Source organism: Gopherus evgoodei, chromosome 21 (genome assembly GCF_007399415.2).
Source record: "Gopherus evgoodei ecotype Sinaloan lineage chromosome 21, rGopEvg1_v1.p, whole genome shotgun sequence".
In the NCBI taxonomy this organism is placed as follows: domain Eukaryota; kingdom Metazoa; phylum Chordata; order Testudines; family Testudinidae; genus Gopherus; species Gopherus evgoodei.
The window spans coordinates 12,764,985-12,790,577 of NC_044342.1; the positions used below are offsets into that span (position 1 = coordinate 12,764,985).

Here is a 25,593-nt window from a genome sequence, read left to right on the forward strand (position 1 = left end):
GAGTGCTTTGATTTGTCTTCTTTTTGAATAAGGCTGTTTATTCAATATTCTTTTAAGCAATTGACCCTGTGTTGTATCATCTTAATACAGAGAGCACATTTGTATGTATTTTTCTTTCTTTTTATATAAAACTTTCTTTTAAGATCTGTTGGAGTTTTTCTTTACTTCAGGGAAATTGAGTCTGTACTCACCAGGGAATTGGTGGGAGGAAGAGATCGGGGAGATCTGTGTGTGTGTTGAATTGGCTAGCCTGATTTTGCATTCCCTCTGGGTGAAGAGGAAAGTACTTTTTTGTTCCAGAACTGGGAACAGAGAGGGGAAGTCACTCTGTGTAGTTTCACAGAGCTTGTGTCTGGGTATCTCTCCAGGAGTACCTGGAGGGGGGAAGGGAAAAAGGATTATTTCCCTTTGTTGTGAGACTCAAGGGATTTGGGTCTTGGGATCCCCAGGGAAGGTTCTTCAGGGGGACCAGAGTGCCCCAAAACACTCTAAATTTTTGGGTGGTGGCAGCAAGTACCAGGTCCAAGCTGGTAGCTAAGCTTGGAGGTTTTCATGCTAACCCCCATATTTTGGACGCTAAGGTCCAGATCTGGGAATAAGGTTATAACAGATACCACAAGTACTCCTCGTTCTTTTTGCTGATACAGACTCACCTGGCTACCACTCTAAAATATTTTAAAGCTATCTAAACCTTTTGACAACTTTATATATTTCAACCTCTTACCATGAGCTCTCAAAGACCACTGTGGTATCTGAACATTTCTAAAGTGAGGATTTCAAGGCTGTTTAAGGGTTTTGGATACCCCTTTTCTCTTAAAATTAGTCGGAATTTGGCCTCCAAATCACTTAGGTTGTTTTGAAAATCTCAACCTAGCATCTGATTCCAAAATCCTCCACTCTCCAGAATATGAATTGATAACAGGGAGCTCAAAGGTATGAAAATTTCAATCATGGTCTTGAATTTTTAATAATGGGCTCTTTAATCTAGCACAGAAAAGGTTTAACATGATTCAATGGCTGGAAGTTGAAGTGAGAGAAATTCAGACTGGAAAGAGGTGTATTTTTGCGTATTTTTGACAGTGAGAGTAATTAACTATTGATACAATTTACCAAGGATTGCGGTAGAGTCTTCATTGCTGATAATTTTTAAATAAGTATTGGATGTTTCTCTAAAAGATTATTCAATCCAAAACTATTTTTGGTAGGTTTCAGGTCATTTTCAAGGTTTTATTTGTTTTGGGTTTTTTGTTTTTGTTTTTTTACTTTTTTCAAATGACATACCATTTCAAAACAAAAAAAAGTTAAAATGTTTAATTTCAAAGCAGCTGAAATAAACAATTTAAACTTTTCACAATTTTTTTCTCAGATGAAAGAATTCACCAAATTTGACCTGAATTCACAAATAATTTCAATGCTCTTAAAATGCATTTTTCATTGAATTTACTATTCACTAAAAGCTTTTTGCCTGGCTTTGCTGCTCTCTAATTGCTATTAATTTTGATGGAACTGAGGCTCTGTCTCCACTGGAGCTGGAAGTGTAATTCCCAGCTGGAGGAGACACACCCACGTGAGTTCTGATGGAGACCTAGGTACGACTCAGTGGGGTTACCCCTCCCTCTGCTCCTGCTGCTGCAGTACACCAATATTCATACTGTGCTAATGCGGCTATGTCTCCTCGAGCTGGTAATCTGACCTTCCTTCTCCAAGATAGAAGGCTCTTACCTTGCTTAGTTGCTTTTGAAAAGCCCTTTATGTGTTATCTGCATCTTTAGGTGCCTAAATATTTTTTTAAATCTGTGCCTAATTCCTTTAGGCGCATTTGAAAGTCTCCACCATGGACTGTAAATACTCTGTTGTTTGTCCATACAGTGCACACTAGAATGAGGGAACAATGACAAAGATGATGATGGTCTCAACAAAAATAGTCTTTGTAATTCCTGGCCTGAACTAATTAGTCAGGGACAAATTGCTGGGAACATCACCAAAACTTGTGTCTTTCTGCGCTAATCAATTCTTACCTTTGCAGTATGATGAGACCAAACTATCTGAACATGATGATTCCTCCAAAAATGGGAAAAATCCTTACCCCATCTATGCGGCAATAGAAGCAAACCAATTGGGTAAAGCAAGTGAAAACAGCCCAGGTAAAAAAAAAAAAAGTGTTTTTTTTGGTTTTTTTTTTGCATAAACCTGTCAGCTCTCTTTCTCTTGCTCTCTCTATTTTTCAATCGATTTTTTTATCAATGACTTTACCAAAATGGTTATTGATGTTCATTTTCCAAAAAAAGCCTAGGTTTGTCAATAAATGAAAAAATCCCATAATTGTTTCAGTAGTGACTTTGAAAACGTTTTCAATACAAATGTCTATCAAAAAAGTTTGTGATAGATTGCTCAATAAATTTTAAAAAGGATCAGTTTTGAAAATGAAAAGAACCTGGAAAACTTCAGAAAATGTTGTGAAATTGTTTGCCTTTTTATTTAGCTCTACAGTTAAATTTATTACTTTAGATTTGACTAATTTTTCCTTTATACCTTTGGTCCAAGTTAGGGATGGGTGGTTGGAGGGTGGGTGGAGAGGGGCTGTGGTTGTCACAAGAGGAATTCTGGGTTATCCAAGGACAGCACATGCTGACTTAGGAGTGAAACACCAGATAGAGGAGGTCACTATAAAAAATGGCATGAAAATGACTGTGGATGAAGGTAAAGACTGCAAAATTAGGTGAGATTCACTGGTGGAGCAAACAAATTGAGGGGGTGGGGATTGAGAAGTTATTGCTATCAGCCAAGAAAGGGACAACAAGGAACTGGCTCTATCTATATTTCACAGGAACCTGGTTTGAATTCACCCCCCATGAATCTGGCTTTCCCGGCCTGGGGGCATTTGTGTGCACCGAAGACTTGGGAAAGAAAATCAAGGATGGGAATTCGCAAAGGAGGGATGAGAAAAATATCTGCTACCTGCAAGGTAAGCTTTGAAGCCCCTTCTTCTTAGCTGATTGATATTTATGTATGTAATCCTTCTGCCAGGTGGAGTTGGCAGTAGCAAGGGCTGGGTTCAATATCCAGGGGTCCCTCTTAAAAATATAACACAGAAACTGGCTCAAGCCCCACCCAACAATCTGGGAAAATTACAAACCACTCCTGGGTGCTTCTAAGAGGCAAAATTTCCCCTCCTGCTGGCACCGAGCCTGTATATAGTAGAGAAAACTTTTAGTAAAAGGGGAAAGGATCCCAGCATTAATTTGGGAAAACACCACCACTGTGATTCGAACACATCTGACCATGAGCTAAACTCCCACTCCAGAGTAAATTGGGCAGTGTCCTGAGCCACCGTTTCTCACTTTGCCGTGAACAACAAACAGATGTTCCTTTAACACACCACTGCCCTCTCCCTCCACCTCACACTGCTCACAGCTGCTGTCCTTGGTCCCTGGAGACCCAGACTTCAGAGGTGTGTTCACATGAGCTCACCTCCCAGCCAGGGAGAGAGCAGGGTGGGGAATGTGGAGCAATACCTCAGTTGCTGCTGTCACTGCAACTGACTCACAGTTGCTGCCCTTCACTCTGTGCCCCTGCTGTCATTTCTCATGCCACAGTTCACTGCACCCCTGCCATTGTCTCCTCTGTTGCCGATGGCCCTGCGTCCTCACCTTCTGCCTCCCCACTGTGACCTCTGTGAGTCGGTCTCTTGGGGTTCCACCTGGCTCCCAGTGACTTCAGCAGCTAGTGGGGGAACTTCCCTGCTAGTGCAGACTGGGCCGTCTCTTCCCCCAAACACTGTCCCCTAGCAGCTCTAAGGCTGAGCACTTGACCTGATTATCAGTGATTTAGCTCTAGTGATCACTTACCAAAACAAAACGCTCTCAACTGAGCCTAATCAGCTCTACATTTAAAAAGGGGAGAGGGGCAGGTCAAGTGTTGCCTAGGACTTTTAGACAGAGCCCACCCCTCTAAAGAGAACCACCTGTCCCCCTCCCACACCCTCTCCCCACTGGGATCTGGCATTGGAACTTCTGCTTAGCAAGTGCAGTTCAGTTCATTTGGGCTTGACCCCCGTAATAAGGGCAGGCTAAGCACAGTTCTGCTGCCCTTTACTCATACAATCACGATAACAACATTTCATGACACCTGCATTCAATACTGAAGTGATTTGTAACCCAATACCAAACAAAATTGATCACTTGGGCAGGATACCTTGGCAGATTAGGTGTGTTTATGTCCTGGAACCTTTTCCCTCCAGCTTATCACTTGCTGTCAGGGGAGAGCTCATTCAGACCTTGCTGATAGATAGATAGATAGATAGATAGATAGATAGATAGATAGATAGATAGATAGATAGATATTGCAGGTCCACCCTGTTATTCAAATGCAGCATATTATAGACCTACTTGGAATGTTTCAACCCTGTAGGTCTCATCCCAGTCTCAGAGCTCTCTTCCCAGCTGCTTGTATCTACCCAGCTTTTCTTCCCCTCCATTTTCTTTCTGTACCCTCACCCCTATTTCCACCTCACTCATGACATTCACTCACATGTAACCGCCTTTGCTCACCCTTAGCTTATCTTTTCTTCAACCCAGTTAGCTTCTCCTGAAACATGGTTAGTTTTTGTATAGATAACGTATCCCATCCACAGATCTAAACACACTTTTCAAAAGTTTTGTGAGCATCAACATACCCACTTTACAGAGAAGGAGACTGAGTCATCGAGAGGGGAAATGGCTTTTCTAAGGTCATAAAGTTTGGGAATGGAAGGTAAAGGAATAGAAGTCAGGTTTCCTATGTCTAAGCTACTGTCCTGTCACTAGAGCTGGGATTTTCTAAGATCCCTAGGATAATTAGGAAGCCCAACTTGCATTGAATTCCACTAGAATTTGGACACCTAACTCCCACAGTTTCCTTTGAAAATCCCAGCGAGGAACATTCACCTTCCTATTAGTTAATATCCCTTGTTTGCATGTCTTGGACTTTTATATTTATTTATTTGGATTGGGAATTTCCAAAAGGTTTAAAAGGATTAGGCAATTGTGTTGAGGGGAAGGGGAATTTTCAAAGGGAGAAAGGATAGTTATGTACCCAACTCCTAAACAAATTCCATGGGCTTTGAATTTGTGATTTGCTGAAAGGAGGTAAGTGTTTTAGGAGTATAAGGATCATTTGAAGTCAATGGGTGATGTGTGCTTCTAAGTCAGCTAGGTACTTTTTAAAATCACCTCCCTTATTCACTTTGAAAATTCCAGCTTCATTCATTCATTCATACAAATTTGTACTACACCAATCAAACACAGCCCATCATAGACTCTGCGTACTTTTGACAGTACTTCAAAATGCATCTCCTAATGGAAGACAAATCCAGCAATTAATTATTCTTAGAAAACAAACAAACAGACAAACAAACAAATGACAAACATTCTAACTCTAAGGATAGTGAAGCTCTGGAACAAGTTTCCAAGGGAGTTTGTGGAGCCCCCGTTACTGGAGGTTTTTAAAGAAGTTGGACAAACATCTGTTAGGAATAGTCCAGATTTACTCGGTCATGCCTCAGTGAGGGAGGGTGGACTAGATGACAACTCAAGGTTTCTTCCAGCCCTACATTTCTATGATCCTGAAATAACAGTAAGCCTAGCAGGATTTAATACACCCACTGTCAAGACCACCACTGCCTCTTGAGGCTGCCCTGTCTCACCTAGTTCTCAACTCACTACTGGGCAGGAATGTTCCAAAAATTATCAAAAGCTCTGGGCAAGGACTGTCTTTCTGTCTTGTGTCTGTCCAGCGCCTAGCACAATGGGGTCCTGCTTCATGGCTAGGTCACCTAGGCAGTGTGATACTGCAAATACCAATACTCATAATTAGGATTGGTCAAATGTTGGCATTACCATTCCGCAGGAAATCTGAACATTAGTTTCTATTCCAAATCAGGACTAAAACACACAGTTTCAACCTTTCCCACAAAATGATTTCCATTTCAGGTCAATCGAAATGTTCCATTTCTGTAAAAAATATCAAAATGTTGCCTTCCTATTTCTACTCTTTAAATTTTGTCTGTTATAGTTTCATTTACATTGTATTATACAATCCAATTAATTTGGAAATGAAAGATTATTTCAAAATGAAACATTGAAATGTTCTGTTTTGATAAGGTCAACTTGCCTCATTTCACATTTATTTTTTAAATGAAATTTTGTTAAAAATCAACAAATTCACATAGAAAGTTCAAATTTTGACAAAAGAATGTTTGCTGATACGAAGAATATTACATTTGAAATTTTTGACCACCTCTACTCACAATAAACTTTTTCAGTTATGGATCAATATGTGAACAAAGTTGCAAAAACACATAACCTATGAGAGACTGGCCTGCGAGTGCCTCATTGACTTTTCTGCTAATGGGGCTCCTATCCAGGCAACTCCTTACATTATATTGAAGGGGAAGGCTTTGATGCTTTCTTAGCTGTGCTATGGTAAATAAGGTCTTTTCCTTCTTGTTTTCAGGCTTATGGGGAAGCGCCCTTGGAAGTATGGATGCAAACAGGAAATATTTAATAGGTACTGACATTTCTGTGTGTTGAAGGTAGGGTCATCATTGGAATCGGAACAGGTCCCCAATGGAGGCATCACCACACCATTCTATAGCAATGATTCCAATGCCCGACTCTTTATCACAATGATACTGTCGTGTGTCAAACAGCCACTGTGTTAGCAGTAGCCTAAAGTAGCTCATAGGTGTCTGCCAGTTGTGGGTGGGTTGGATTTTCAAGGGTGCTAAAGGAAGACCGAGCACCCAACTTTCATTTTTTCCTTTCATAATCTCCAGCATTCCAGATAATTGCCAGATTATTATAGCTAGGGCTGAGATTTTCTTAATTGATGAGGGGATTTGGATCCTAATTTCCATTAACGTTGATAAGAGTTGAACATCATCTAATCTCATGCTTTGGGGCTTCAGCCAGCCACTGGCAGCAATCAGGAAGGAATTTCTTCCCTTACGAACAATTGTAATCGGTTTTATTATTTATTTATTTATTTATTTTCCCACCACTAAAGATGCGATACAGGTGAGGTAGATCAATGCTCTGATGTGGTACTGAGAATCCTCTTTTTAAATGCCTGGTTGGTGAGTCGTGTTCAGAGTCCAATTGATCACCAGATTTGGGGTCAGGAAGGAATTTCCCCCCAGGTTACACTGGCAGGACCCATGGGGTTTTCTTAACATTTCTCAGCAACATGGGCTGTGGGTTGCCTGCTGAGGTTATATGAGCACATCTCACCTAATCATTCCCTGCCATTACCAGGACCCCTGCTTCAGGTGCGCCTCAATCTTTCCTGTTCTCTCCCTGTGGCACACAACAGCTCAGTGCCTGAGCAGTGCCTTACTTTAACTGAAATTTCTATGTGAAATTTCATGGCCTCCTGATCTCAAACTATACGAATCCATGGCATTATGAAATTCTTCTTCAAGTGATTGCTCATATCCATTCCAGTTAGGTGTGTGCGCCGCGTGTGCACATTCGTTGGAAAACTTTTACCCTAGCAACTCAGTGGGCCGGCAGGTCGCCCCCTAGAGTGGCGCCGTCATGGTGCTCAATATATACCCCTGCCGGCCCACCCGCTCCTCAGTTCCTTCTTACCACCCGTGTCGGTCGTTGGAACAGTGGAGCGTGGCTTAGCTGACCTCCACTTCCCTAGCTACTCGTAGTTCTCGTATATAGTTACGTTATAATCCTTTTATATATATATATTTGTATAGTTATACGTTTTTTCTTTGCTAACATAGTTAGTTTAGTATAGTTAGCGGGGTTCAGGAAGTAGCCCCTTCCCTGCACCCGGTGCCGGAGCCCATGCACGGCTCACCGGGTTTTAAAATGGGCTCGGCATGCCAGAAGCCGATGCCGACGGGAGATCCACATGACTCCTGTTTGAAGTGCCTCAGGGAATCACACTTGACAGCTAAGTGCCCCATTTGCAAGGCTTTTAAGCCGAGAAAAAGAAGGAGCGGGACTTTCACTTACCCCTCCACCTTTGGCACCGAGCGATGATCAAGCGGCTGGCAGAAGTGCCTCCTCGGCACCGGACCCCGCCGGTACTACTCAGCACCGCTCCCTTCCTCCGAGGTTGAGAAAGCCTACAATTCCCGCTGGTGCCTGACGGCTCCCCGGCACGCACCGTGGTTGAGCCCCCTGCTCCTGCTGCTTCCGTGCCACCCGCATCGCAGCCAGAGAGCTCGTCTAAGTCGGATCGCCCGGCACCGACACCTGCAGAGGCACCGATGACATCGGCACCATCGATCCCGGTCCCACAAGGGCCGTCGAATCCGGTGCCTGACAGCTCCCCGTCACGCGCCATGGTTGAGGCCCCTGCTCCTGCTACTTCCATGCCAACGGCACCGCAGCCAGAGAGCTCGTCTAAGTCGGATCGCCCGGCACCGACACCTGCAGAGGCACCGATGACATCGGCACCATCGATCCCGGTCCCACAAGGGCCGTCGAATCCGGTGCCTGACAGCTCCCCGGCACGCGCCGTGGTTGAGCTTACTGCTCCTGCTGCTTCCGTGCCAACTGCACCGCAGCCAGAGAGCTCGTCTAAGTCGGATCGCCTGGCACCGACACCTGCAGAGGCACCGAAGACATCGGCACCGTCGATTCCAGTCCTACAGGGCCATTGAATCCGGTGCCTGACGGCTCCCCGGCACGCGCCGTGGTTGAGCCCCTGCTCCTGCTGCTTCCGTGCCAACGGCACCGCAGCCAGAGAGCTCGTCTAAGTCGGATCGCCCGGCACCGACACCTGCTGAGGCACCGACGACGTCGGCACCGTTGATCCCGGTCCCACAAGGGCCGTCGAATCCGGTGCCTGACAGCTCCCCAGTAGGCACTGTGGTTGAGCCTGCTGTTCCCTCCACGCCGGAGACATTACCAACGGCGAGGGATCTCATTGCCATGACAGAGTCGATGCTACCTGAGCCCGGCACCGCCGGTGCGGGTAATACAGTCTCTTCATATGACCGTCCTCTGTCAGCACAGCAGAGCGGCACCGTTCATGATCACGGTCCCGCAGACGCTCCAGATCCTGTCGGCACGCCCGACACCACTTGCAGTCCCGGTGCTGTTTTCCTCATCGGTACTGGTCGCACTCGCCGCACCGGTCGGTATCCCGTTCGCCGACCCGCTACTATCGGCACTGTTCCGACTCCCGGCACCGAGACAGGTACCGTGATTCCCGTAGCCTCTCCCCGAGCCTCGAGATCTTGGTCGACCTCCCGGCACCGTTCTGGTTGCAGGTCTGGATCTCGTTCCAGGTACCGGTGCCGGTCCCCGGTGCCAGTCCCCGGTGCCGAGTTGGGCAAGGTCAGATAGAGTCAGAGACTCTGCCAATGCCTTTTTTTAGTACCTCCATGGCCATCTAGACACGCATCCGTGTCATCCCACATGCGCAGATCTTATGCTCAGGACCACGATTCTGATACGCCCCCCGACAACCTGAGGTGGAGGAGGTCCCAGAGATAGAGGACCCGGTATGGTGCCCTCTAAGGGATACGACTACTCATCTGTCTGCTCTCCTCTCTGCTCACTAGTCTTTCAGTCTGTTAAGGAGAGGTAGTGGTATGGCCAGCGGACGCCAGCCCCGAAACCGAAGGAGGCTTGGCGAATGAACCTACTTGGGCGCCAGGTGTGCTCTGCAGAGGCCCTGCAGCTCTGGGTAGCAAAGCAACAAGCCTTGCTTAGCTGCTATAATTATAGCACCTGGGTGAAGGTAGTTTAGTTTCTGGAGTTTCTCCCTCAAAACTCCCGCCAAGAGTTCACTGCCATCTTGGAGGACGGGGGAAAAAGATACCCAGAGCATCCCTCCAGGCCTCGTTGGACGCAGCAGACTCAGCAGCCAGGACTCTGGCCTTTGGTGTCGCCATGAGGTGCATCTCATGGCTTCAGGTTTCAAACCTCCGGCCGGAGCTGCAGTATGCCATTCAGGACTTACCCTTTGTTGGTAAAGGCCTCTTCGCGGCAAAGACAGCCCCAGGCTGCGAAGCCTGATGGACAACAGGGTCCTAATGCGCTCTCTCAGCATGCATATGCCAGCGACCAAACGCAGGCCTTTCTGTCCCCAGCCGCCATGCTCTGTGCCTAGCCAGAGACAGGACTTTGGCAAAAGGCGAGGCCAAGGTGGTCGCAGACAAACGTCAGGACCCCTAAAGAGCCAAGGTCAAGGTCCCTCGCAATTACCACTGGGACCAAAGACGAACCTTCCAAGGTGCGCCTGAGGGCGGTGTACCAGTCACAGGCCGGGATCCCAATTCCGCTTTCTCCTGGCGTGGCCCCAGTTAATTTCAGATCGCTGGGTCCTGCGCACGGTGGAGCATGGATACCACCTCTAATTTGTTCCAACCCTGTCCCTCTTCAGGGACCCCTCTCACGAGCATTTCCTCCTACAAGAGGTGCAGACGCCGATGGACGAAAGGGGCAAGGGGTTTTAGTCCCGTTATGCCCTAGTCCCCCACTCGAACGGAGGTCTCAGACCTTCCTAGTCCTGCGCGGTCTCAACCAGTTTAGGATAAGGTTGGAGTTCCGCATGGTATCCCTGGGAACCATTATCCCATCCTTGCCTCCTGGGGACTGCTATGCTGCCCTCGATATGAAGGACGCGTACTTTCACATCGCCATCTTCCCTCCGCACGGGAGATACCTCCGCTTTCTAGCCAACCGTCAGTACTTCTCGTTTACGATCCTGCTGTTTGGCCTTTCTACAGCCCCACGGGTATTGTCCAAGTGTATGGCCATAGTCGCCGCCTACCTTCGCTGATGTCAGATATGCGTTTTCCATATCTGGATGATTCGCTTATCCAAGGAGACTCCGAGACACAAACCACTCAGCACGTGGTCATCGTCATGGTCTTATTCACAGGTCTAGGCCTGATGATTACTATAGAGCAATCCACTCTGGTTCCCACGCAGATGTTGGACTTCCTAGGCGCTATCCTGGTCTCCGATCTAGCCGGAGCCTGCTTACCACAGCCGCGGTTTTAGGCGATGGCAACAATCATCCGAGGTCTGCAGACTTTCCCAATGACCTCGGCTCGCACTTGTCTCAGTCTCCTGGGTCCATGGCTGCCCGCAAGTTTGTAACCAAACACGCCAAGCTCCGCCTCCGTCCTCTCCAAGTCCGGCTCACCTCGGCGTACTGCCCGGACAGGGAACCAATGGTCATGGTAGTCACCGTTCCCTCGAGCACCTTAGGCTCCCTAGAGTGGTGGCTAACTCCCTCCCTCGTGTGGGCAGGGATGCGGTTCCATCCGCCCCAGCCCTCACTGCCCCTGACGACGGACGCGTCATCTCTCTGCTCGAGTGCTCATGGTCACCTCCAAGCTTAAGGCCTTTGGTCTTCTCGGGAGCTGGCATTCCACATCAATGCCCCAAAAATGAGAGTAGTCCTCCTGGCGTGCCAGGTGTTCCAGCGGCAGCTGCAAGGCTGTGGTATCTCGGTGTTTACAGCCAACGCAACGGCCATGTGCTCCATAAATAACCAGGGAGGGACATGGTCCTCCCCCGCTTTTTGTCAGGATGTCATCCATTTCTGGGACTTTTGCATGGCCCACTCGATGGAGCTGGTGACGTCCTTTCTCCCAGGCATTCGTAACGCCTTGGCGCTTTGACTCAGCAGGTCTTTCCTGTCTTACGAGTGGTGACTCTGCCCCATGTGAGGCGTTCTGCTTTCCGGAAGTGGAAATTTTTCCTCACATAGACCTGTTCGCTCACCGCGAGAGCAGAAAATGCCAGATGTTCTGCTCCTTCCAAGGTCTCTCCTGGGGATCGATCTTGGATGCATTCCTGATGCCGTGGAAAGGCCAACTTCTTTATGCCTTCCCACTGTTCCCACTGGTTCATTAGGTCATACTCAAACTCTGCAGGGGCAGAGCGCGCATCATCATGATCACTCCAGCGTGGTCCAGGAAGCACTGATATATCACGTTGCTCGGCCTGTCAATAACCAACCCAATTACCCTGCCACCCCACCCAGACCTCATCACTCAGGGCCACGACAGGCTTCATCACCCGGACCTGCAGCCTCTTCGCCTCATGGTGTGGCTGCTGCGTAACTGAGCCGGGATGGCAGGAAGCCTTCCACCTGGTCAACGTACCTGGCCGAGTGGACGCGTTTCTTCTACAGGTGCAATACGCTCGATCTTGCTCCTACTGAGGTCTCTATCCCCTCTATTTGGCCTGCCTCTGGCCTTCAGCGGCAGGACCTGGCAGTATCATCGCTGCGGGTACACTTGGCAGCCATCTCTACCTTCCAGCCAGGCTAAGGTGGATGTTCCGTGTTCTCACACTCTATGGGTTTGAGGTCCCTCAAGGGCTTGGAGCGCTTGCACCCTCGGGTGCGCTGCCCAGCCCCGACCTGGGACCTCAACCTAGTTTTAACCAGACTTATGTCTCCCCCATTCGAGCCGTTCGCGACCGGCCCTCTGCTATACCTGTCTTGGATGACAACTTTCCTCGTAGCTGTTACATCGGCCAGACGAGTCTCCGAGCTCAGAGCTCTTACGGTGGTTCCGCCGTACACTAGGTTTCACAAAGACAAGGTGCAGTTATGACCACACCCGGCTTTCCTCCCTAAGGTGGTTTCGGCCTTTCATGTTACCCACAGCTCAATGCAATGGGCGCAACAATTGCACTCCCTGGACATCTGTAGAGTGCTCGCATTTATATTGCGCTGACAGAACCATTTCGTAAGGTGCCCCAGCTCTGTCACGGTAGCGGACCAAAGGGAAGGCTTGCTTGTTTTCCTCTCAGAGGATCTCATCTTGGGTGATGGCATACATCCGCACGTGTTATGATTTGGCTCATATTTCCCCAAGCCACATCCGTGCATTCTACCAGGGCTCAGGCTTCATCTGCCGCCTTGCTGGCTCGTGTTCCTACCCATGAGATCTGTCGTGCAGCTCCATTGGTCCTCGGTCCATACCTTTGCTTCGAGGTTCAACAGTCAAGAGATGCTGTAACCTCTGGCTCAGCAGTTTTCATTCTGCCACATTTCACTCCGACCCCACCGCCTACGTAAGGCTTGGGATTCACCTAACTGGAATGGATATGAGCAATCACTCGAAGAAGAAAAGACGGTTACTCACCTTTGTAACTGTTGTTCTTCTAGATGTGTTGCTCATATCCATTCCACACCCGCCCTCCTTCCCCACTGTCGGAGTAGCCGGCAAGAAGGAACTAAGGAGTGGGTGGGCCGGCAGGGGTATATATCGAGCACCATGACGGCGCCACTCTAGGGGGCGACCTGCCGGCCCACTGAGTTGTTAGGGTAAAAGTTTTCCGACGAATGTGCACGCGCGGCGCACACACCTAACTGGAATGGATATGAGCAACACATCTCGAAGAAAAACAGTTACAAAGGTGAGTAACCGTCTTTTCAACTCCTTTAGGCATCCTTGAAACTCTCAGTTTAGATCAAATCCTGATTTCAAACTTCAATCTGATTTTGCAAAGATTTAGCTTTAGGGCAAATTCTGCCAGTGAAGTCAGCAGAGTTACTTCTGAATACAGCCACATCAAACATTTTGATTAAACAGTTTTCCACCAGAAAATCATATTAAAAAATTTTGTGGGAATGTGTCAATTCCGAGATAACTTTTGATGGAAAATATTCAAAATGCTTCAAAAACCAAAATAGAGTATTTTGTTCTGACCTTATCATTTTATTCAACTTTATCTTTTCATTTGCTTTTAACTTTTATTTATTTTTTTAGCTAGGTAGCTAAAAAATATCATATATTACCTTATATTTTGTATTATATATGTATATCATTTTCTATTACCTTATAATGGTTCACTGTTGTTGAAAGAAAATATTTTAGTAGGGTCATTTTGATAATTCTGAATTGAAATATTTCACAATTTCACTTCTTCAAGATATTTAGATGTTTTGACTTTTCTAAACCAATTTGAGATGAAAACAAATCCCAGAGGTTAGAAATTCTGTTTTCTTACCCACTCTCCTTCTGAGTTACACCAGTTCAAATCATAACAAAATCAGCTTTACATTTTGTAACCCAAATGTGATTTCCTATGGTTAGTGTCCTTAGCTGTGAGAAAAGACTTATAACACGTGTTCTGTTTTCCATTGGCAAGACCATCTTAAGGAAAAATTCCGAAAACTAAGAGAACATCAGTATGCAGTAGGTAAAGCAGGTGGGTCATTGTATTTCTGGAATCATGGGCTGTTTTTTTAAGAACTCACTTTGACTTTATCTTGACATGACTCCAATGATGTGAAAAGAGATAGTTCTGATCTGCACCTCTCTGAGAGGCTACGTCTTCACTACAGCCTCCCTGCCCCCCGCAGTGTGGACACAGCATACACTGACAGAAGGAGTTTTTCTGCCAGTATATGATTAATAGTTCCCCCAACAACATTAGCTACATTGACAAAAGCACTCTTCCATCTTCATAACTGCATCTACACTGAGGTTTTTTTGAGGGGGCGGAATGGAGATGGCATAGCGAAATGTGTGTTTTTTCACTCCCAGGACCAACATAGGTGTGATTTATAAGCTTAGATCAAGCCAGAGGGGAATCAAGCCATATCCATTAATGACATATGTGATTTTCATGGGTCTCATTCCCCCTTTGTAATGAATGTTAACACTCATAGTTTCTGTTTGACAAATGCTTGCTCGGAACAAAATGGCCCTGAAAGCTCATATGTGACCTTCTCTACATGGGAAATTTTACCTGTTACCCAGCTATAGGTATATCAGAATAACCCTCATGTGGACACTCTTGTTCTGGTGTAAGTGTGGTTTTCTCACATTAGCTTAGAGCATTTTCAGTGAGATATAAGCTAAACAAAAAAAAAAGGCAGAAATAAATATCTACAAGAAAGTCATAGACTACATGTCCAGAAGGGACCATTGAGCCCCAGTAATCTGACCTCCAGCATAACAAAGGCAAAAGAAGGTCCCTAAAATAATTACTAGAGCAGTTCTTTTTAGAAAAAAAAATCCAATCTTGATTTAAAAATTTCCAGAGATTGAGAATCCACCGTGACCCTTGGGAAGTTTTTCCTATGGTTACTTACTCTCGCTATTAAAAAATATATATATATGTATTCCTTATTTCCAATGTGAATTTGTCTAGCTTCTATGTCCACCCATTGGATCTTGTTATGCTGTTATAAATATCTATAAGTAACTACATGGGGAGCAATCCCAGATGATTCCCAAAGTTCTCTTATGGCCTGTATTATACTGGAGGTCAGAACAGGTGATCACAATGATCCTTCTGGCCTGAGAAGCTATGAATAGTAATGAAAGAGACCTGCTCTCCTTCAGATACTATCTCGCCCACCTAGTCTCTCTCATATCCTGGGGCCAATGCGGATATAACAATACTGCCAACAACAATGAAGTCTAATGAACATTAATTAATTTATTTGTTTAAATCACACTAGGCACCTATTTTCAAATTTAGGCGTATCAATACCTTAAAAATCCTGGCCAAATGTCCAGTTCCCATTGGTGCCTTTGAAAGTCTTCACCTTAAGTCATTTGGATGTGATTTTCAAACAAGATAAAGAGAGTTAGGTGCCCAAATGCCACTGATTTCCATGGGTACCTAACTCCCTTAGTATTTGTTCTAAATCTCAGCCTATGGTCCAGATTTTTAAAGATATTGTGGCACCAAATGGGATTTTCAAAAGCACCTAGGTGATTATCTTACATTGAAACCCATGATTTTGAGGCAACTAGGTACTTCTGAAAATATCACTAGGTACCTAAATACCTCTATAAATCTGACCCTAACTGACTACCCCAGGGCCAGACAGGGAGTCAGTGGGGAGCCAGGAGAAGAGCCCAAATGTTTTTTCTGATCTCCCTGTGGTGAGAGGTTTGCAAGCAGAAGGCATTCCAAAGATGTCCCTGTGAAGTCCAGCTGGTTAAAACTTTTGCAGAAGGAAAATTCTGACATTTCAAAATTTAATCAGAATGAAACCAAACAATTTCAAAATGTTTGGAAAAAGTATTTTCAGATCAATCAAAGCTTTCCCTTTTGATAAAGTGGACACGATTTGTTTTGGTTTAGACTTTTAAAAAATGTGACCTTATATCCTATATAAAATAAATATTGAGGGCTAAAATTGAAACACTCTATTCTGATAAGGTACATTTTGACCTATCAAAACACTTTGTTTCAATTATCTTTTCACCAAAAAGAAATGTCATCAAAAGCAATATGTTCCAAATTTCAACCAAAATTGATACGTTCCAATTTGTCAAAAATCAACATGTTCTCATGGAAAGTATAAATTTTGACTAAATGGCCATTTTTAATGCAGAATGTGCTGTTAGGAAATTTGTAACCAAGTCTACTGTGAAGTCATGAAGTTCAGGCTTCCTTCCCAGCCCTCATCACCAGCCCTAATCCCAAAATTGAATTTATTAACTTCTACTTTACACACAGCTTGCTGTATTCAATGGAAGACATTTCCTTAGATACACCAAGTGTCCAGAACAGGTGTCTATTGTTCTAAAGGGGGTTCTGGGTGTCTCCTTAGCATGCCCCAGTCCCAAGCAGTTATACCCTGAAGCACAGAGCACTGGAACATGAATAGGAATAACCATTCACTAGCGAGATCCAGCAATTGCAGAACTGGCAGTGTAGTCTGAGCTGTGACTTCTTATGGGCTCCATCCACCATTGCAACCCAACTCCACATGGAGTTTCTTGAACTGGGATCCTGAAACTCTTCTAGGAGTTGGCCAGAGTAGAGTTATGGGCGAGGAAGAGAAATTTAAACTTAATGCAAGGGAGAGCTAAGGGAATTCAAACAGGGTGTTGAACTAATCAGGTGGACAGGTGAGGATGCCTGAATTTTTGATGGGCTGGAGTGTGTGTGAGGTGGTAATCAGAGAGATGGGAATTCAACAATACTAATGGGCTCTTTGTTTGCTTCTTATAGGAGTTCTACAAGGAGTGTTAGCTTCTGTGCCTTTTGGTGGTAGGTGGACTTATCCCAGTAGACAAAGATTGCCTCCTCAGAGCTTAGTCAGTCATAGAACCTTAAACCAGCTAACACTTGTGCATGGGGGAAATTCCCCCTACCCTTCTCTGCTTGTACCTCTGGAGAAGCCAATGACTGCAGGTTTGGCAGCGTGGTTGTAGTTACTTTTCCACCTCCAGTGCCTGACAGATGGAGCTGAACTTTCCTTGAGAGCTGTAGGCCCAGGACCAGATGGGATGATGCTTAGTAGTGGTGGGTGCATTTATCCCAGGAGGCCCAAATGACCTCTTCAGAGCTTAGTCGGCACCAAGCAGCTGAAACCCCAAACCAGTTGCCAATTTGGTTGAACAACCATTTTTCATTCAATAAATTTAAAAAAATTGTGAGAAGCCCACATCAGCCCCAAGTAGCTCACACGGTAAGCCAGGTGTCATTGGGAGGTGAGTTCTAACCACTACCCTCCTCCTTCCACTGGCGTAGGGCCTGACATTCTAGGACAACAGGTACAGACAGATTCCACAGCCAGGTGTCTGACCCTACACTGGCTGTTGCATCTCTGCTCTCAAGAGACTTTGGGCACTGGGGACAAGTCTTTCCTCCTTTCATCCCCAGGGGCTTACAGGACAAACAGCTGCCAGCTGGCCACATTATATTCTTTTTCCTCCAAGGTACCGATTACACTAGTGTACTTCATCGAGGTATCCTCCTCCTGCTCCAGGAGCTTCATGTTCGTGCCTCAGCTGGGGAAGATTGCAAGAGAATCTTAAGGCAGCTGAAGGAAGTCCTGAAAGGCAAGTGAACCAGCAGGATTAAATTTACCTCCTCTCCCTGTGTCTAGTCATTTAGAATGAGATTTTCAAAAGGGGTCCAAAGTCTATTTCCTTTGGTGCCTTCGGTAATGCCAGCTCCCATGAATTGCTGTGAATGAATTGTGGCATGCTCATTTCCATGACAACATCCATGTATTTGCCAATATTTTTACAAATCCTGAGGGCTGTTCCAACACACACAGGCTGGGGAAAAAGAGCCTGCGGGAATTAGGACCCCAAATCCTATTGCTTTTAAATGGACCAGGGCACCAAAACTGCCTTAGGCCCCATTGAACATTCCTGCAACCCTAAACATATCTAATAAACCTTCCACTGCTTGTCCCAAACCTCGTTTCATCCATTATTTATGCAGAGGAGAATAGCAAGTATTCCTACCTGAAGTGCTATGAAGTGAGTGAGACCTTGGATTTGAAGAGCTGGGAAGAGAGAATGTTGGAGTTCGCTGAACTCATCTGTATTTTTGAAAAGGAACTTGGAGGCAAGTTTTATAGAAAATTTCTCAGTTAGATGGGGCCTTCTCAAAGCCTTCCAGCTCATTGACTTTCCAAATTATTGCTCAGATGTGGGAGCAAAGAATCAGATGTGCCCTAAAAGGAAGAAAATCGGTCATTTAACTATTTCCCTCCATAATTCATTATTTCAAGTGTGTCATCTCTTTCTTCTACTATTTCTCCCCTCACATTAAGAGGGAAAACAAAAAATTTATGATAACCAGTATCTGATTAAAGGTTAGGAAACAAAGACTAGGAATAAATAGTCACTTTTCACAATGGAGACAGATAAATAGTGGTGTCCCCCAAGGATCTGTGCTGGGACCAGGGCTGTTGAACATATTCATAAATGATCTGGAGAAAGGGAAAAAAAGTTTAATGGCAAAACTTGCAGATGATACAAATTACTCAAGATAGTTAAGTCCAAATCAGACTTACAAAGGGACCTCACAAAACCAAGTGATAGGACAAGAAAATTACAGATGAAATTCAATGTTGATAAATGCAAAGTAATGCACATTGGAAACATGTTATTCCAACTCTATATGATGGGGTCTAAATTAGCTGTTACCACTCAAGAAAGAGATCTTGGAGTCATTGTGGATAGTTCTCTGAAATCATCCACTCAATGTGCACCGGCACTCAAAAAACAACAACAAAAAAAACAAACAACCCCCCCCCCCCGAGTGTTGGGAATCATTAGGAAAGGGATAGACAATAAGAAAGAAAATATCATATTGCCTCTACATAAATCCATGGTACGCCCACATCTTGAATACTGCATGCAGTTCTGATTGCCCCATCTCAGAAAAGATATATTAGAATTGGAAAAGGTTCAGAAAAGGGCAACATAAATGATTAGGGGTATGGAACAGCTTCCGTATGAAGAGAGATTAAAAAGAGGGGGAAAGTTCCACTTGAAAAAGAGACAAATGAGGGGAGATATGACAGCTCTATAAAGTCATAATTTGTGGGGGACAAAATGGATAGGGAAGTGTTATTTACCATTTCACATAGCACATGAACCAGGCGTCACCCAATGAAATTAATAGGCAGTTGAGTTCAAAAAAGAATTAGAACAGTTCATGGAGGCTAGGTCCATCAATGGCTATTAGGCAAGATGGTCAGGAATACAACCCAATAATCTGGGCATCCCTAAAGCTCTGACTACTAGAAGCTGGGACTGCATGACAGGGGATAGATCAGTCAATAAATTGCCCTGTTCTGTTCATTCCCTCTGTCCATTCATATGCTCTTATGTAAAGACCTCAGGTCCTTTGCCAGTGTCTCCTAACACTGACATTCTAAAAGTTCAAGCTTTGTAGCCATTAACACTAGTTGTCACACCACACGTCAAAATATATAAAGTAAATATACTTAAATCAAACTGGGAATTCCCAGAGTGTTCTTGCCAGCAAGTTAAAGAAGTATGGGCTAGATGAATGGACTATAAGGTGGATAGAAAGCTGGCTAGATTGTTGAGCTTAAAAGGAGTGCTCAGTGGCTCCAAGTCTATTTGGCAGATGGTATCAAGTGGAGTGCCCCAAGGATCGGTCCTGGGGCCAGTTTCGTTCAATATCTTCATTAATGATCTGGAGGATGGCGTGGACTGCATCTCAGCAAGTTTTCAGATGACACTAAACTGGGAGGAGTGGTAGATATGCTGGAGAGTAGGGATAGGATACACAGGGACCTAGACAAATTAGAGGATTTGGCCAAAATAAATCTGATGAGGTTCAACAAGGACAAGTGCAGAGTCCTGCACTTAGGATGAAAGAACCCCATGCATTGCTACAGATTAGGGTCCAAGTGGCTAGGCAGCAGTTCTGCAGAAAACGACCTAGGGGTTACAGTGGATGAGAAGCTGGATATGACTCAACAGTGTGCCTTTGTTGCCAAGAAGGCTAATAGCATTTTGGACTGTATAAATAGGGGTTTTGCCAGCAGATGAAGGGACGTGATCATTCCCCTTTACTAGACATTAGTGAGGCCTCATCTGGAGTACTGTGTCTGGTTTTGGGCCCCACACTACAAGAAGAGTGTGGAAAAATTGGAAAGAATCCAATGGAGGGCAACAAAAATGATTAGGGGCTGGAGCACATGACTTATGAGGAGAGGCAGAGGGAACTGGGATTGTTTAGTCAGCAGAAGAGGAGAATGAGTGGGGATTTGATAGCTGCTTTCAGCTACCTGAAAGGGGGTTCCAAAGAGGATGGATCTAGGCTGTTCTCAGAGGTAGCAGATGACAGAACAAGGAGTAATGATCTCAAGTTGCAGTGAGGGAGGTTTAGGTTGGATATTAGGAAAAACTTTTGCACTAGGAGGGTGGTGATGCACTGGAATGGCTTACCTAGGGAGGTGGTTGAATCTCCCTCCTTAGAGGTTTTTAAGGCCCTGCTTGACAAAGCCCTGTCTGGGATGATTTAGCTGGGAATTGGTCCTGCTTTGAGCAGGGGATTGGACTAGATGACCTCCTGAAGTCCCTTCCAAACATCATATTCTATGATTCTATGAAACTCAAATGAGTTCTCAAGCAGTATTCTTCATGTTTTTGCCTCTCTGTAAATTTCTGTTATCGTAGATGGGATTTTTTGTATTCACGTGAGTGTCCTATGAAATTGACATTTATTGATAAAAATCCAATCCTTCCAAGCCTAATAATAGTTTAGAAATAAGTAATCCCACAAAAGACATAGAGACGTTGAATAAGAGTGCTTAACAGTTTCAGGGCCAAATTTTTAAAGGCATTTAAGCCTGGAGTGGGATGTCTAAAAGTGTCTAGGCACCTAACTCCCACTGATTTAAAAATCCCACTAGGTGCTTAAATATTACTTTTAAAATCTGGCCTGGAGGGACTTTGCTGTAATTTAAGAGAACATAAGGGCATTTAGAACTTATCCTGAAGTCATACAATATTGAAGGAGTGTGGCCCTTAAGTATCTAGCAGCCTTAGAGGTCTTTGAGTAAACAAAAGCTAGTCCTACTTTTGGAGAAAGTAAATTCAGTTACCAACTTTTTATTAATGATCAACAGAATTGTTGACAGTACAATTTATTTTTTTATTTATTTTTTACAAGCATAGTAAGAAGCACAATGTCAGGTGTTCTAGGTCTGGTAATTCAACCAAGTTAAAGAGTTATTTCTAAAAGAGAATATTTGTCATCAGTTAATCCATTTTGTTCTTGATTCAGAACAAACCCCAACATTTCAAATTTCTCTGTGAAAAGACCTTGGAGTTGTGGGTTCCCCTGATCCCAAGCAGTCTTCTGGCCAGCCTGTTCACTCCCAACCCACTGCTCTCTCCTCAAACCCCAGCCCCATTCCAAGTCCTGTCATACCAAAACTAGTCCTCAGTAATGCCTGCGAAAATGCAAAGAAACATCCATTGTCAGTGGGGGCTGCACCTACTCCTAACAGCCCAGCAAGTGAGAGTCCCTGCATCCTGGCAGCATAGTGTCAGTCAGTTGGTCTGGGAGCTAGAAAATCAGACAGGCTGAGTCCAGCTGCCCCGAAGCAGAATAACGTCTGTGTGTATTGCCCTGCAAGGAGCACTATGCTACCTGAGTCCCTTTTTATTAACAAATATCTGTCTCTGCCCCTACTCACACCTACTAGCAACTGAGAGGAAGAAAGAAATTCAGTCTGCAGACTATTTCATTGTATTTATTTTCAGCTTTGATTTTTATTGTGATTTTTCTTGCCTAATAGAATATGTATGGAGTGTATGGCAATTGTTATGGAAAACCGTGACCTGTATCTGCTACTGGATATGGGGATACACCAACAATTTTCTGTACACAGATAGTAAGCAAAATCCATTTGAATTCCACTTTCCCCATTTGTTTCAACATCTGCAGTATGAATTTTCCTGTTTTTCAAGGTTCTGGTTTGACAGAGAATAGATTAAATAGAAAGTAATGAGAAAAAGGCAGCCGTGTTGTATAATGGGAATAGAAGGCAGCAGAGCGTGAGAGACAGGAAAGGGACAGCTATACTGTGTAATGGGTTGCAAGGGGCAGCAGAGAGTTGTGGAATGAAACAATTTTAAAATTTCAACTCTTTTTTTTGTGGCAGGGGGGCAGATATTTTTCATTTTATGACCAACTCCAATTGCCTTTTTGAGTGTTCATGGGAAGTAAATAAAGGAGACTTCATATGAAACCTGAAGGGAATGTGGGGCTTTTGTTTGACAGATAATTGTCAGTGGGCTGTTGCTGTGTTTGCTCCACTCTGTTGTGAGCTAGTGTATTTTACTCTTGTAAAGTAAAAAAAATCAAACAGTAGAAGTGCTGGGTATTAATATGATTTGGAATTTGCCCTGAGTCAGAACTTCTTTGTAAGGCAGCCGGGATTCTCCTAAAATGGAGACTTACCAAACACTGGCTCAAATATGTGTTTGTTGTTGATGCCCATGTGTCACTGAGCTGGTTTAGATACTAATTTCACAAAAGTAGAGCTGAGGTTTTTCAAGGAGCCTGAGGGCAAGGTTTTGGTGCCTAAAGATATTGATAGACATCTGGGGTTAATGAGATTCAGACACCGAGGCCCAGATTGTTAAAGGTATTTAGGCATTGATGTGGTCAGCACTGCAACACCAAACTGATTTAGGACTATAGACGGCCAATGGGATTTTGGCTCCTAAGTACTCAAATCCCTTTGAAAATCTCCAAAATCTGTTAAGTGCTGAGGGCAGAAGTACATAAATACCTTTATCAATCTGGGCCCTCGGAGCTTCTGAATACCCACTAGGCCTCCCTCTGTATCTTTAGGCAGCAGCCCACCTTTGCAAGTCTGGCCCTTTGTGGTAATTACAGAAGCACGCATGCAGGGTAACTCCCACTAGTTTCAAATGGAATTCGGTGCCTGACAGTGACCATGATGGGGGACTTCATGCCTAACAGCTAGAGCAGGAGTCATACCAAGTGGTGACAGAAGGCATCAGTAGCCAGGAATTGGAGCCAAAGGTCAGTGCCAGAGTCAAATGCAGGGAGCCAGTGCCGAGGGTCAAATGCAAAGTCAGAAGCCAGGAACCAGAGCCAGTTACCTGGAGCAAGGCAAGGTGGGAGCAAGGCTGGGCACAGGACAGGAGCAAGTGCTCTCCCAGCCAGGGGTGAATGCTTTGAGCTGCCAGCACCCTGCCACTGGTCATAAGAGCAAGTCTGCAGATCCACACAGCCAGTTGGGTGCTTGGGCTAATCAGGCGACTCAGCGAGGGCCCAGTTGTGCTGGTTAGACTGCTGTGGGGGAGAGAGGGGGCATTAAGCTAGCTTGTAAGCAGGCTAGCTCTGGGTCCTTACTCTTGACAGAAGTGCATTAGAAAATCCCACTAGGAGTTTATCTGCCAGCTTAGGTGCCTTTGAAAATGCACATGGAATTCAGGGGGATTTGGGTACCTCACTAATTGTGACCCCTTGGAAAAATCACAGCCTAAAACAATATGTGGATGCACTTTTGCAGGTAAAGCCCAATCTACTGGATTGACCAACAAAGAATTCATCCACTTGATCGATGCCGGCATTGCCATAAATTCCGCCTACCCCCTCGTTCTGCGCCCAGAGAGGAAAGTGAAACTGATCCTCTCCTTCGACTTCAGCGACGGGGATCCTTTCGAGGTAACTTTTGTTATTTATTGTGTTGTCTCCCAACACCACAATCAGGATCAATCACTGCACAAATACCCAGGACTTGGCCTATGACCCAGTGAGGTTACACTGTTGTTAGCAGCAGTCATTTGGATTCCCGGAAGGTGCTGTGGGGATCACAATTTGAGATGTGTGGGCGTATAGGAACCACTGGGAATATTTACCTTATTCTCTGCAAGATCGCTTGGGTTTGGGATAAGGGCATGTGACCAGTCATGACCTCTCTTTCCCTTTGTATATCAAGGAAGAAGAGGAAATTCCCTGAAGTTCAGTTTTACTCTGTGTAAAAATGGCAACTGCTTACTCCACAGATACGCTCCTGTGTGTATCACAGTCCTAGCTGATGTGCTAAGTGACAGTCATTAGATCTGACCAATTTTTATTTCTGTTAGCACCAAAGAGCCAAGAGCACTCTAGCAGGAAGAGACAGGGTCAGTAAAAGTGTGAACTAAGTTCCAATAACTCAGTTAGAACTCTGCAAACTCGCTCACCTCAGCCTCACATATCGCCAATGCTCCATAGGTGATATTGTCTCCCTCTAGTGGCTGCAGCTACTATAACACTTTGCTACTTTGATTACATGAAACAAGAGTTTTCCTATAGGTGAATTTGTAAAAAACAAAACAAAACAAAACAAAAATCAAACTTGTACTTTTGGAGCTGAAGTTCTGGGTTTTGATTTCTGTTCATTACCATGGGCTGAAGTTTTCAAAGCCACCTAAAGGATTAACTTTAATGGGAACTGGACATCCAGATCCCTTAGGAGCTTTTGAAAACCTCAGCCACAATATATGCTTTGCTATACAAAGATTCTCATTACAGAGATATGGCAACAGGGTCCCGTCTGGTTTCCATGGAGGCCCTCGATTAGTCAGTTCCTTAGAGACTCCTTGGAATGTTTGTACACTGTAGGTTAGGGGTATTTTTAAAACTCTAGCCTGGCCATATTAGTGACATCATGTTTTATTAGTGGGAATGATCATTTCATTTATTTATTTATTTATTTTAAAATCACTTTCCCCTCCTTCCCAGACCATTGAGAAAACTGCCAAGTACTGTGAGGCAAATAACATCCCATTTCCCGAGATAAACACAGAAGAGATTAAGGACATTGATAACCCCTCTGACTGCTACATCTTCAAAGGAAAAGATGTTCCTACCATCATGCACTTCCCTCTCTTCAACAATAAAAATTGTCCAGGTACTTTAATTGTACACCTCTCTTCTAAAACTCTATGGGCTAGATTCACAAAGGGACTTTGGTGCCTCATTGCTGGTTTAGCTACCTAAATGTCAGGATCAGGCCTCAGCGGGAATCACAAAACTGCTGCTTAGCTGCCACCAGACTCTGTAGGAATCTACACTTGTTCAAGGCCTAAGATTTGCAGAAAAGTTCTCTCAGTGTATGTGTTTCTGTCTCTGGGCATGTCCACTGCTGCCCCATCCCAGGCTTCCAGATGCACAAAGAACAGCATTTCTCTGCCTCACTTGGCTGTGGCAGACATGCTGAGGCATGGCTTGCAGGATCAGGCCCCTGTGTGCTCTCTCTCAGGTGAATGCCAAAACCACTGGGCAGGGGGATATTGTGATGTGGGAATCCCTCAGTATCTCCTGTTGTAGCTGTTCCAGTTTG

General features: G+C 44.9%; 1 protein-coding gene across 1 annotated transcript in view; it reads left to right on the forward strand.

Moving 5' to 3' along the window:
• LOC115638281 (cytosolic phospholipase A2 gamma-like) overlaps window positions 1-25,593 on the forward strand; it is a 58,693-nt gene that overhangs the window by 25,716 nt on the left and 7,384 nt on the right. The window contains 10 exon segments of the mRNA XM_030539867.1: window positions 2,027-2,144; window positions 2,828-2,965; window positions 6,493-6,546; window positions 14,127-14,186; window positions 16,956-16,994; window positions 17,666-17,788; window positions 18,180-18,305; window positions 22,027-22,122; window positions 23,776-23,930; window positions 24,993-25,161. Of these exon segments, the coding sequence (XP_030395727.1) occupies window positions 2,027-2,144; window positions 2,828-2,965; window positions 6,493-6,546; window positions 14,127-14,186; window positions 16,956-16,994; window positions 17,666-17,788; window positions 18,180-18,305; window positions 22,027-22,122; window positions 23,776-23,930; window positions 24,993-25,161 (1,078 nt within the window).